General features: G+C 49.3%; 1 protein-coding gene across 3 annotated transcripts in view; it reads right to left on the bottom strand.

Moving 5' to 3' along the window:
• Nucleotides 1–13,108, bottom strand: part of SMOC1 (SPARC related modular calcium binding 1) — a 161,460-nt gene that overhangs the window by 28,202 nt on the left and 120,150 nt on the right. For 2 of the 3 annotated variants that reach the window (XM_006932946.5, XM_006932947.5), the window contains exons 6-7: nt 9,936–10,025; nt 7,874–7,954 (exon numbers count right to left, since the gene is read on the bottom strand). In XM_006932946.5, the coding sequence (XP_006933008.1) occupies nt 7,874–7,954; nt 9,936–10,025 (171 nt within the window). The remainder of the gene's footprint in view (nt 1–7,873; nt 7,955–9,935; nt 10,026–13,108) is intronic. The other variant, XM_006932948.5, reaches the window with a different exon arrangement.

The raw sequence follows: 13,108 nt of genomic DNA, 5'->3' as shown, positions 1-13,108 counted from the left end.
ATTCTTCCAAGCATCGTGTGCTGGGCTGGCTCCACCCTTCCACCGTGGACCCTTGCATCACACCCCACACTGACCTGCCATGTGGCCATCGCCAGTTCCCGAGTCTGAGTCATCCAGGGACCTAAGCACCCTCTGGAGGGGAGGGGGACGCGCAGAACTATCGCCCAGGGCTCCCGTCAGAACAGAGAACAGACCAGAGCCCAGAGGAGAGGCCCAGGCGAGAAGCAGCAGACTCACTGACAAACAGAATTGAGTCAGACCCCTAAAACCGTGTTCAGGTGTGTATCAAGTAGAGGTGGGAGTGGGGAGAACAGAAACCAAATAGGCACAAATTTAAAATAGTCACCTCTTCCACTGGAATGGGTGCCCCCATCTCTTTAATCTAAAGGCCATTTTCCCCATGGAGTGGGCGGCCAAAGGAAGTAAAAATGATATCATCACCCAATCTTAACCTGCAGAGGGACTTTGGACCCCTTCTCTGGAGGAGGGCACCCCTTCTGAGGGACTCACTGGCCAAGAGATGCTCTTTAGCTCTGGCCCATTAGAAGTGACGGTGGCATTAATCCTCAGCGGGACAGCCGTTCCCCAATGCCAGAGGGAACAGAGGGCAGTCAGAGGAGCCAGTGTGGGGACACCCGGGCTTCTTGGCAAGGCTGAAAGCGAGAGCAAGGGCCTAGAACTCCCATCCTGCACACGTCACCAGGGCCTGGCACATAGAAGGCTCTGTCACCATTTCATGGGAGTCAACAACGGCTGTAACAGATGCAGTGCAGCATGGTGGCCAAGGGCATGGGCTCTGGGGTCAGATGGACCAGCCTCTACCACGTGTTATCTCTGTGACCTTGGGCAGTTTCCTTCAGCTCTCTAAGTCCCAGCTTCCTTACCTGGGAAAACAGGGTAACGATAGCGATCTCACAGGGTCACTGTGAGGCTGTGATGAAATAGTGTATGTCAAGCATCTCACCTGGTCCCAGAGTCAGTTGATAAATGGCCTAAGGTCTTAGCTGGTGTAAGGGAGCAGTGTCCTCAGCCAATGTGGAGGGAACCTGGCCTTCCTGACCCATCCTCGTGAATAACTAGTCTCTGCAGTTAGCCTTCAGGGATGGATCAAGGGTGGGTAGTGGGCACAGTCTTCCCCAATGCAGGCAATAAAGGGGCACGCTGGCTGTAGGCAAACTAAAAAATATCATAATAGAACTAAGAATCAGTCTGCCTTTTATCATCGCCATCCCAGCAACTCAAAACAGTATCAGTGATGGAACATTTCCCTCCACTGGAGTGGAGGGCACCACTGCCCCCCTCCCTCTGGGACCCCATCGCTCGACAGTCGGCTCCTTCCTTAGACACCCCTTGTATTTCTTCCCCTTAGCACCAGGCAGAGGCCTTGGCACACAGCAGTTGTTGATGGGCCTGTGACCCTGAACAAGGCCCTCAACCAGCCTGGGCTCCTTTCTGTCATTTAAAATGAAGCGGGGGGTGGGGCGCCTGGGTGGCTCAGTCAGTTAAGTGGCTGACTTTGTCTCGGGTCATGATCTCACGGTTCATGAGTTCGAGCCCCGCACTGGGCTCTGTGCTGACAGCTCAGAGCCTGGAGCCTGCTTCGGATTCTCAGTCCCTTCCCCATTCACGTTCTCTCTCTCTCTCTCTCTCTCTCTCTCTCTCTCTCTCTCTCTCTCAAAAATAAATAAACATTAAAAAGTAATAATAAAAAGATACGCTCTCTTGGCCCACAATTTTGTAATTAGGCAACATCGGGTGCAGGTCCCCACAGCTCAGCTGCCTGATCGACATTCAGTCTCCCATGTCCCAGTGAACCCAAGCACCAGGAAGGGGTTAAGTGAGAGGCACCCAGTGAACCCAAGCAGCAGGAAGGGGTTAAGTGAGGGGCACTGTTGGGGCTTTCAGGTTCTCCTTTGCACCACTCAGCCCCCACAGGGTCACGCTGCGTGGCCTGACCTGCTGTGGCTCAGAGGCCCTGTCTCCAGAACAAAAGTAACCGTGCCCGTCCCACATGCCTGACACTGGCTGAGGGCACCTACTCACGCGGGTGTTTGCAGTAGGCTCTGTAAATAGGGCGTGTTGCTGGGATGAAATGTCGTGGGTGAGGACGTGTAAGGGAAAATTACAAACCAGCCAGCCTGTCTAAATAATTTCTCTCTGTGGAACCCAAAATGGCCAGGCATGGCTCACCAATGTCGGAAGCAGTGACCTCTGCCTTCCCACGCAGAAGAAACTGAGGAGTGGAGGAAAACAAGATATAAATTCTACGGAAGATATTTCTTCGAGGATGGATGGTCCCAATACAGCATATAGGCACTTTTTTTTTTTTTTTAACTTTTCCCCCAAAGCATCACTGACTCATATCCCTTCAAATTTTAGAAAAGGCTCCATCTCAACTGCCTCATGCCATTCCGGAAGCTCATATGACCCTTCCACCAAAAAGAATGTGAAATGCTTCCCAGTGGTTTTGCAATGACATGTACTGAGAAGGGGCAAGCTGTCTTCTTTCTAGTTTTGCTCAGTAACTTCATTGACCTTGATCTGACAAGCTCTGTCCTTTAAGGGCAAGAGCTAGCAAATCAAACTTCAGGCGAGACAGGAAGGAGGGAGCCCACGCCGGGGGTGGGGGTGGGGTGGGGAGTGGTGATGGGAGAGATAGCTTTTGTCAAATAAAGTATCATAACTTCACCCTTCATCTCCCAAAACACTAATGCATGAGTGTGCTTATAAGATATGTACCCTGACTTCTTCCAAAGCCATTTTACAAATAAACACAGAATGAGGATCCTCAGACAGGGAAGAGATGGTATTTGACTTCTAGTAAACTGGAAGGAGCCAATTACAATACCTCAGCAGGACCTCTGGGTTCAGGTTTTCAGCAGCAGAGGCCAAAAGGAAAATGCTGGGGCGCATGGTTTTGCTATCAACACCAAAAAGCATACAGACTCACCTACAGAAAAAAACCTTTGCTGTTCGAGCAAGTCCCAGATAGATGCTGGTCATACTTCCGCCCAGCACCCCTCTGTCTGAGGCAGATGCGGGGGATGAGGGAACAAGACAGGGAAAGCTAATTTGAAAACAGGGCAATAATATACTGTGGGGCTGGGCTCTCTAGGGCCTGCAAACGTGTTTATGGCTCCTCTCTGCAAAGGGAAAGCTTGAGAAAGGCCTTTGTTGCTATGGAGAGAGCCATAGGGATGACCACCCTTCCCTGTCCCCAGCTCCCTTCTACTGGCCGTGAGTGACCAAGACACCTGCAGAAGATAGATGGGCAGACATCCAGGAGGCCAGTTATAGAAATAAACATCAAGGGTTTGTTTTTATATAGATACTTTAAATGCTCACAAGCCCAGACCCGTCCTCGGCTGCTAACGTTAGCGGATTACTCATTCTTCCTTCCAATCACGTCATGTGCAAGGTTCCAGGTGGCTGTGGGGTATTTGCTCACAACGGCTACCGCTGGTTTCCCTGAGAGCTGTTTATTTTTCCAGGCCTCAGGTCATTACATCACCCCGCGGTTTCTGGGCAGGCCAAGAGTGCTGGTTTGGGGGGGTGGGGGATCCGGCCGGGAGGTGCAATTGCCTCAGTGACCCCACATCCCAGTCACAGCAGCTGTCCCGGCAGGAGCTTCCTGGTGACGAAGGAGCAATCCCAAATACAGCCAAGGGGACCACAGCAGGCCCAGAGGAGCAACGCTCTGACACTGACACCGGCAGGTAAGGGTCAGGGGGCTGCAAACCCCTTACCTGCGACATGGATGGTGAGTTAGGCAAACGCTCCCACGTAGGAGGAGACGGGGTCGTTTTCATGACAAAACTTACAAGAAACGCATTTCCCCCCTGTGTCCCTGCTGACAGCTCTGTCTCCCGGAGACAGAGTTTCCACAAGACGCTGCCTTCGGGAACACCCGGAAGGAAGCTGTGCGGGACAAAGAGGCAAGGGAGGAAAAGCGAGTCCTTCTGGATTTCACCCACAGTGCCAGGTTCTAGGGCCTTCCTGAAATCCCAGATGAGATCGTGAAAGAAGTTAACTAGGAAAGGTGGCAATAAAGGAAAGAAACAGATGGACAAGGAAGAAGGGAAGTCAAATGACTCCACCAGTGGCCCCGAGAGCTAGCCACGTAGGGGCAGAGGGAAAGGGCCTACGTGCCTTGAGGGCATTGCTATGCTGCTCCAAGAGAAGAGTTAAGGCTCACACGACCATACGTCCTGAGAGTATTTTCCCAGGCCAGAAAGCACAGAATTTTGTCATACTGGGGGGTGGGGGTGGGGGTGGGGGGGGGTGGGGTGGGGGGTGGGGGTGGGGGTGGGGGGTGGGGGTGGGGGTGGGGGTGGGGGTGGGGGGTGGAAATCAAGAGGGAGAGAGACTTTTGTAAATCACAGCTGTACGACAGTGTCTGCACCCAGTAAAATTAGAAGCCGTGGGATATGGCATATGGGACGGAGAATGAGACAGCCTAGTTTTCGTCATTTCGTTAATCTCTCCGCTCTTTCCTATAAAAATGCAGATGACTAAAAAGACTTTTAAGTTCTAGTTATATCAAGAAATGCCTTAGTAGCTAGCCTCTGATACCAAAAACTCCGCAAGAGTTCGTATTTTCTTACAAAAGCAGAACAGAGTCTCTGGCCAACACTCATAGGTGGGAAGACACCTGCTCTCAGGTTCTAGGGCGTCGGCTGGCCAGGTACGTCGTCCTCCTGAAAGTGGGAGGGCTCCTGGTGCAGCGGAGACAAGGATCCGAGAGAGAAGTCTGAAGAGGCAAACCCGTCAACGCCGAGGCTGCCAAGTACTCAACAGGCGACACTGACCATGGTGAACACAAGACAAAGCCTTAAAAACAAGGATCGACACCTCCAGGAGGAGAGAAGGAGACAGGATAAGTCTGCAGGCGTATGCGTCATGTTATTGCAAAGCTTCAGCTGCCCCATGGAACCTTTCCAACATCAACAGTCCCCAGGCCAGAAAACAAACCTGGCGTCACAGGGTCTGAGTGTGAAAGACGGATGTTTGGGGTGTAGAGGGAACTGGGATGGCCTTCTTGCCTCCGAGAGCAAGTGGGAAGAGCTCTCACCTAGACTGGCTTCTGAGGCCCACTTCACCCTCCCCAGAGGTGGGGGCTGAAGCTCACCTAACCCAGAATCTTCTGGCAAACTCTGACGGGAAGCCTGCCTCGGGGGCTTGACCCAGAGGCTCCAGTCCATAGCAGAGCCAGCACCCCAGAGATGAGTTATCATTAAGGTAGATCTGACTTCTCAACAAACCAAATGGAATAGCATGACCGGTGGCTAGCAGAGAAGCCATTCTTTTTTAAATCGTTTATGACACACCTACTATGTGTTAGGCATTTCATATATTGTTGAATCCTCAGAAAAACCCTGCAAGGCGCTAATAACTTCGTTTCACGTACGAACTTCCTCGAACTTAGCTCTCACGGGAAGCTAGCACTGGAAGCCAGGTCTATGCTATCCCATTTATTTACATATTGTCTATGGCCGTTTTTGTGCTGCGACAGTAGAGTTGAATAGGTGACAGACTGTCTGGCCTGCAAAACCTAAAATGTTTACTATCTGGCTGACCCTTTATAGGAAGCAGTTTGCTGGCCTTTGGCATATAGGAATGAAATAGAAGCATTTGGATGGGAATGTGTGCCTGGGGGTGTCTTTTTTGTGGTTTTTGGCCCCTCTCATAGACCAGGCAGAAGGAAGGGCCATGCCTCCTGAGATGTTTCCCAGCGTGCCCAGGGAAGCCTGACTCAGCCCAGGAGCTCTGGGCAGCTTACATAGCTCTGCCTACCAGCACCCCCCCCCCCCCCAACATGAACCTTTGCCAAGCATTAACATTCTGTTCTAGTGCACGCTCTCAGAAATGAGAGGTCTGACTTTTGTGGGCCAGGGTAGGGGCTCATTTGTACGTAGAAGGTGGTAAACCTTGTAATGGCAACAGCATGGGCTTTGGTATGGGACAAACCTACAGACCTGGCCTGGGCTGAGTCAGGCTTCCCTGGGCACACTGGGAAACATCTCAGGAGGCATGGCCCTTCCTTCTGCCTGGTCTATGAGAGGGGCCAAAAACCACAAAAAAGACACCCCCAGGCACACATTCGCATCCAAATGCTTCTATTTCATTCCCATATGCCAAAGGCCAGCAAACCGCTTTCTGTCACTTCCAGTGAGGTACCACGGGCACCAAAACCACCTCTCTTTGACTTATATTGGCCTGACAGCAAGAGGGGAGGCGGGAAAAGGTTCTGCAAAGAAGCTTTTGCTCACAATGACAGTCACAAATTCTTTCCTGATTGAGAGATTCTCGCGGTAAGCAGTATCATTAATACTTCCGTTGTTCCCTACCTACCATGATGATGAGAATAACAAAGATAGGTACTGACCGTTTATCCTGCACTTACTATCACTTAGCCAGGCACTGGGTAAGTTCCACACAGACAGTAACTCAGCTAACCTTTAACCACAGTCCCCTGAGGGAAAGATCATAATCCCAGATGAGAACTGAGGCTCAGGGGGGGATTATGTGCCTTGACTGGGTCACTCACTAAGTGTCGGAGCCAGGAAGCGAATGCAGGTTTTGCCGATTCTAACGTCTATGCTTTAACCACGGCACGATTGTGTCAAAGACTCTGGCCCACAGGATTCACAAGGTCTTCTTCCCACCCCCACCATCCCATACCTCCATCGTTGATAAAAAAGGGAACCAGAGGGGCGCCCGGGTGGCTCAGTAGGTTGAGCGTCCGACTTCGGCTCGGGTCATGACCTGTGCTTACAGCTCAGGGCCTGGAGCCTGCTTCGGATTCTGTATCTCCGTCTCTCTCTGCCCCTAACCCATCAGCATTCTGTCTCTGTCTCCCTCAAAAATAAATAAAACATTTAAAAAAATTAAAAAAAAAAAAAAAGGGAACCAAACACATGCAGCCCAAGTCACAGAGAAAATCAACCAATGCTGTACGGATCTACCTCATGGGCTAACTCACTTCACGCACTCAAGTTTCCCCACTACCACCTTTAGGACAAAGCTGGCATACAGATAAACCTAAAGGGGGCCAATGAGAGCCCACTCATGAATTAATGGTCTTGTAAAACTCTGCCCATCAGTTCAAAGGGATGTGTCTTTTGTTTATAGACCTTGATATCCATAGGGAAAAAATGATATGGCTGAAATGAAATTCACCAACCAGGCATAAATTATGCAGAGGGGCATTTCTCACAATGAGGTCTTAGGCTAAAAGAAGGATGATTTCCCCATGATAGAGATACAGATTGGGTTTGTTAATACATTTTCCTGTTGGTGGACTTCTGGTCTTTACTGATGGTAGATGAACTTTATTGCTTTTGTCTTCATTGATGATCAATGAACTCTACAAGTGAGTCCTACAAATCTAATCGCCCTTCAAAAATTATCACCTTTCCACAAGGGGTTCAGCCAGCACCAAAACGTGACCACTCATAAGACCCTCAAAAGATCATATCAGAAAATACATGACTGTAAGCAGCCATTTTGAGCCTTAAAAAACGCACAGAAGCGAGTCTTTTATGGCTTGAAGTCCAACTTTTCCATGCCAGGCCATTTTTAAAAATTCTCTGCCTGACATATAAAGAGCCACTTGAAAGTATTAAAACATGTGGTCAAAAGATTTTTTTGCTAAAAGGATCAAATACTCATGAAAGACGATCCCTGACATACTAACTGAAGAAAATTAAAGTTGGAGGGGATTAACTCGTCTAATCCCATTTTATAGCTGTAGAAATTGAAGATAAGACAGGTTAAAGGACTTGCCCAAGCCCACACAACAGGTAGTTGTGGAGTAACCACAGGGCAACCACAGGCGAATCGGCATGTATACCATCCCAGGCAGATCATTTACCTGAATTTCTTACATTGGTGTTGTTCAGTTTGGAGTCCTTGATTACCAAGTGCTTAATCCATAGAGTGGGGGCCGTAATTTCTGAAAAAAAAAAAAAAAGAAGAAGAAGAAGAAGGGAGAAAATAAAGTCTGGGCAAAGGGAGTAGAGAACTTGTAGTGCAGCCCCCAGACTTCAGGAGCTTTTTCTGAAGGCTGGGGCATCAAGGCTTGGAGATTTCTCCCTCATTCCACATCCACTTTGTCCCAATGCCCTCTCCCTTCTCAGTAAGGAAGCTCCTCTACCCGCCAGCTCATAGGAGCCAACGAGGGCCTCCCATACTCAGAGGCAGAGTGGTCTAAGTCCAGAGGCGCTGAGCCGCTCCATCCAGGAATAAAAATATTATCCCAGGAGGTGAGGAGCACGGGCCCAGCCAAGTCTCTCTCAGCTGCTTCCCTGGAAGAAGATTTAAAGGGGATAAATCAACAAATGAATGCCAAACAAACCACAGAGACCATTTTGGAGGAAACGGCTGAGCCACAACAGATTTCAGCTTGCTGAGACTCTGTTCCACACGGGAAGGAAAGTGATGAGTCCAACGTGTGCATCAATACCTTTCCTAATGGATTCTCACTGAACAGAGGCTGAATCCCTCCATCCAGAGAGCTTGGGGGAACCTCTAGGGCCTTCAGGGCTTGGGTCGCTCAGTGGACAAGTGGTATGGGAATCAGGAGAACCCTGATCAACTTTAGAGTCATGAAGTCTTCAGTGGGATTGTTGGGGCGATCTCCCAAGGTGACACGGTCTCCACCTCCCACCTGATCCCCCAGGATCCCAGACCTGCCAATAATCCAGGAGATTTGTGGATCACAGAAACATCTGAATTTCTAGGCATGAACACACGTATGTTCCACTAAATGACCAGTTGTAAAGGACAGCTCACATTCAATCCTATCTAGAGCTGAGCCTGTGCTAGAGACATCCCTAGCCACAGTACCAACCAATGGCATAATTTCTTTTTACTCCTGTCTCCCTGTCCAGTCTCGTGATTTAGGCCTGGATACACTCAGCCGAAAGCTGCTCAGAGGTCGCTGCATGTTGCACTCAGAGTCAAACCTCATTGTCAGACTTTCTAGAAATTGCACTCTGCCAAGCTTCCTGCTCTTCTTCATGGGAACTTGGAGTACACAGCAAAGCATCCTGAAGAATGCAGGCCAGGAGCAACCCAAGCTCAAAGAGAGGCCAGCCTTCTGCACTCCATGCCTCACCTGTCATTCCTCATACCTCCAGGGACATCCAGCCTCTATCTTGCTACCAGCCACACTATTTGTCTTGGCCTAGAATTCTCCTCTTACAAATGTCTTGACTCAGCTCTCACGGTCCAACTTAGCTAAACCAGGTCCGCTAACCAATCCCTTTCCCCCTACTTTCCTACAATACCCCATCCCCACCATATGCTCCCCTCCCCACCACCCCAACTACAATGCCCTGATTCTTCCCATCTCCTTTCAAGATCCAGTCCACGTTCCATCTCTTGACACAGTCTTTTCCCAGACCATGGTGATCTCTTTCTCCCTTAAATGTCCATTATAATAAAAACTGAGACCGTGTAATTTAACACATAAAGTTCTCTGATAGTTGCCATTGTCTTGAGAGCAAAGGCTTCATCTCATCTAATCCTCCATTGTCCCCCACAGGCCTAGCACAACGCTGGGCACAGAGAAGGAACTTGTAAGTGTCGGTTCATCTACTGAAGGGACAGTGCTGGCCTGTCTTTCTCAGCCATGGCTCCTTGGTCTTGGCAGCTCAAAGGGTCCATCCAGGCTGTGTTATTGTTGGACATCAGCAGCCAGGCAGGAAGCCTGGCTAGAACAGAGGACCTTTCCAGAAGTAGAGAGTGTACCAATTCCTGGGAGGATTTGCATTTTTTAAAAGGTTAAAACAACCCAGACTAAACTGGGAAAAAATTGAAATTAAAAAAGAAAAAACTAATAATAAAGCTTACACAAACATCCAAAGAAAGGATGTTCCTCAAATCTAAACACGGGTGGGAGAATTAGAGTCGTAAGTAATAAAAGAGCTTACCATCTCCATCGAATACTGGCTGAGTCTCCATCGTGGGTGTCGGCTTAGACCCGTCATCTGAATTGAGGGTTAAAAAGAATCGAAAAGAGACTACCATTATTGAGGTAAATACTATCTACTCTCCAGCACTGTTGAATGGTTGGGGTTTGCACATGGCCCGGCCAAGTCCCAGTGAAGAGACCAAAGAGAAAGGAAAGATAGAAAGCAAGAACAGGAAGGAAAAAAGAACCACAGAGACACGCCAAGAGTAAGACAAACCCAGCTGTGTGTTCACCATTCCAGGGGAAGGACAAAAGGGAGCTCAACTGTCATGGCTTTGGAGGGTCCTCCCTCACTAACCTGCATGTACCAGCATGATGACTCGGTCAGCCCTGGTCCTCCCCGCAGGAAAACTGAGGTGGGGGGCAGGCATCTTCCCCAGCAGCCCTGGGTTTTGCCCAGGCAGGTTAGGATAAGGTTAGCATACTTGGTGGCATAAAATTCTGGTGTCCCCAGTTCTGTCCTGCCCTCTTGTGAACGGTACCAGCATAGTACCTAGTGGCCCTTGTTGAAGAGCTTCAGGAAAACACCAGACCGTGGTGCTATTCCCTCTTGAACACCTAGCTATTTCTCTGGCCTCACCTAAAAGGGAAGAGAAGGGCAGGAGGGCCCATCCTGTCTCCAGGATGCCCAAGTGAAGAGAATCAGGAACCCTTAGAACATTTTTTTAACTGTGAAACATCATGCCCTCCAATTCCCAGTGAGGTGGGGGCAAACAAAATGGAAGGGGATGTGGGAAACTGCACCCTGGATTTGTTCTGAAATTTGTACCAGAGATGATGGGAGCAGGAGGTGGCCAGTAACAAAATGCTAATCTACATCATTCCAGCAACATTGGCAGCTCCCTGCGGGGCAAGACCCTCTGTGGGTCAGGAGCGAGTGTCGACTTTACCCACCTTTCAGGACTCTTGAGTTTTTTTCATCAAGATCCCCAACCTTAGCGTCAGGCAGTGTCTCTCAACTTCTTTTCATTATCGCCCACCTAGACCTTCTCTCTCTCTTTTTTATTTTTTTAAATCATCTACCTAATGAACTATCAATAACACAGGTACACTGTGTTTCTGTTGATGTGGTGTATGTATAGCTGTGCTTTCTATGTAAAAAGAGCAAAGAGTTCTTTTTCCTCCTGCCGCCCCCAATCCATTTTCACCTGCTTGGTATCTCTGCCCCCATTGAGAATGCATAGACGAGAGATTTCTCTGTGTTCTCCCTGGGCGGGGGTGGGGGAAGAAGAACCCCAGGGTCTCAGGCAGTGTGATGATTACACCATCCCCCAGAAATCTTCTACAACCGAACACTCTATTCTCCAAGCATCGACTATTTTGTTGTCATTTTATTCAATCAGTCATTTATTTCTATTTGCTTGCTTGTTTTGCCAATGGCTCTTATTTTTAAGCTTTCGGTTTTGTTTATTTTAGCAGAAGAATAATTCACATGCAGTATTGTATTCGTTTCAAGCATACAGCCTACAGTAAGGCTAGTGACTGTCACCACACCAAGTTGTTACACTATTATTGACTATATTCCCTATGCACGTTACATCCCCGTATCTTATTTGTTTCATAACCAGAAGGTGGTACCTCTTAATCCCCTTCACCTATTTCATTAACTATGGAGAATGCAAGTTCTCAGATAGTCTCTGCGACGCCAGTCAGATCACTCATAATAACAACCCTCCACCATTTGGAGCTCCCGAGACCTTTGGCCGACTTCCCTGCATCTTATCAAGGAGGGAGGAAGAACACAGAGTTCTGATCCCTTTCTTGCACCAACACCCCACCCTTGGGATCTTAAGACTGGAGAGCTATAGAGACCCTAATCGTGGCTGGAGGCTGAGGCCAGCAATCCGACAGTTGTGTGACACCTGACCCTGCTATTATTCCCCTGTGCTGACACCAAGACCCCACTCCGACAGGGGCCAAGGCGATCCCCAACTATGTGACAATCATTCCAGGGAATGAGATATAGCAGAGGGAGAGGAGTTAACTAGCTGGACATCTTATTTGCCTCACACTGGAGTCCTGAACAGGCATCTTTTGATGCAAAACTGTGGAAGTTTGATCTGGAAGTCATTGAGGGAGAATAAACACAGAGCAGCACCACACAATGTCATTTTGTTTAATAGCATCACTTCCCCTGACTCTATTAACACCTCTTTCCATTGAATTCAATGAGCCACTGAATGAAGTCTTTGGCAGCTGCAATGCACATTTGGTTGCTCCTGCCGGATGCAGAGTTCACAGTCTAAATAGCCTAGTGTGGTGTGCTCAGCCTCTCCACACCGGGTGGCTTCACTTTAGAAGTCTTAAGGGCAACAAAGGGAAAGTGAGAAATCAAACATTCCCAGGAGGACAACGGTGAGAACCCAAGTGAAAAGCGGTTCATGCAGCATTTTCATATTCAACTAAAATCCTCCCGTATTCCAAGAGCTGTAACTCTCTCTGGAGCAGGATAAGAGAAAACATTCCGCTTATTTCGCCCATCATCCAGATGAGAGTCTGGGACGGCCCATCTGCTGTAGCAATCAGCAGAGGTCTGTTGCTCAAGGAGAGGAAGAAGTGTTTCCAGTCTCCCGGGGGAAGTTCTGCACTTCTGCAGGCCAAGGACCTCCGCGATTACCCAGATGCAGGCCCAGAGCCCACATCGCATGAAGCCACGTGCAGGGAGTGGATCTTCCTGCAGCGTCGGGTCACCAAGGGTGAAGAGATACAGCTGCGCTGCCACAATGGAGGCCCTAGATGGAAATCTTTATGAAGTGAGAAAAGACAAAGTGCCCTGCCGCCAGGAGAGCCACCTGTGAAACTCAGCTGCCCAAAGGCTGAGAAGCCAAGCCAAAGCCAACAGGACCCTCTGACCATCATCTCCGGGCACCTGGGCACCTGGCTTCCAACCCAGGAAACAAGCGCACCCTTCTACCAAACATAGGTCCAAGGCCTGGGTCCAAGGTCCACATCAGTGCTGCTTCCTGGCAAGCCTTGGGACAATACCAGGTCCCACACTGGGCCCCGGGGAGAGGGAAAAGCTTCCACTCAATTCCCCAGTCTCTAGTGGGGTCACACTCCAGATTCTGGCTTTACATCCCATAAACTGAAAACTGAACCCTGCACTTTTCTTCTCTGGGCAGGGATATCCTC

The sequence above is a fragment of the Felis catus genome, chromosome B3, assembly GCF_018350175.1.
Source record: "Felis catus isolate Fca126 chromosome B3, F.catus_Fca126_mat1.0, whole genome shotgun sequence".
Taxonomy (NCBI): domain Eukaryota; kingdom Metazoa; phylum Chordata; class Mammalia; order Carnivora; family Felidae; genus Felis; species Felis catus.
The sequence above is the reverse complement of the archived record's forward strand: the minus strand, read 5'-3'. Positions and strand labels throughout refer to the sequence as shown.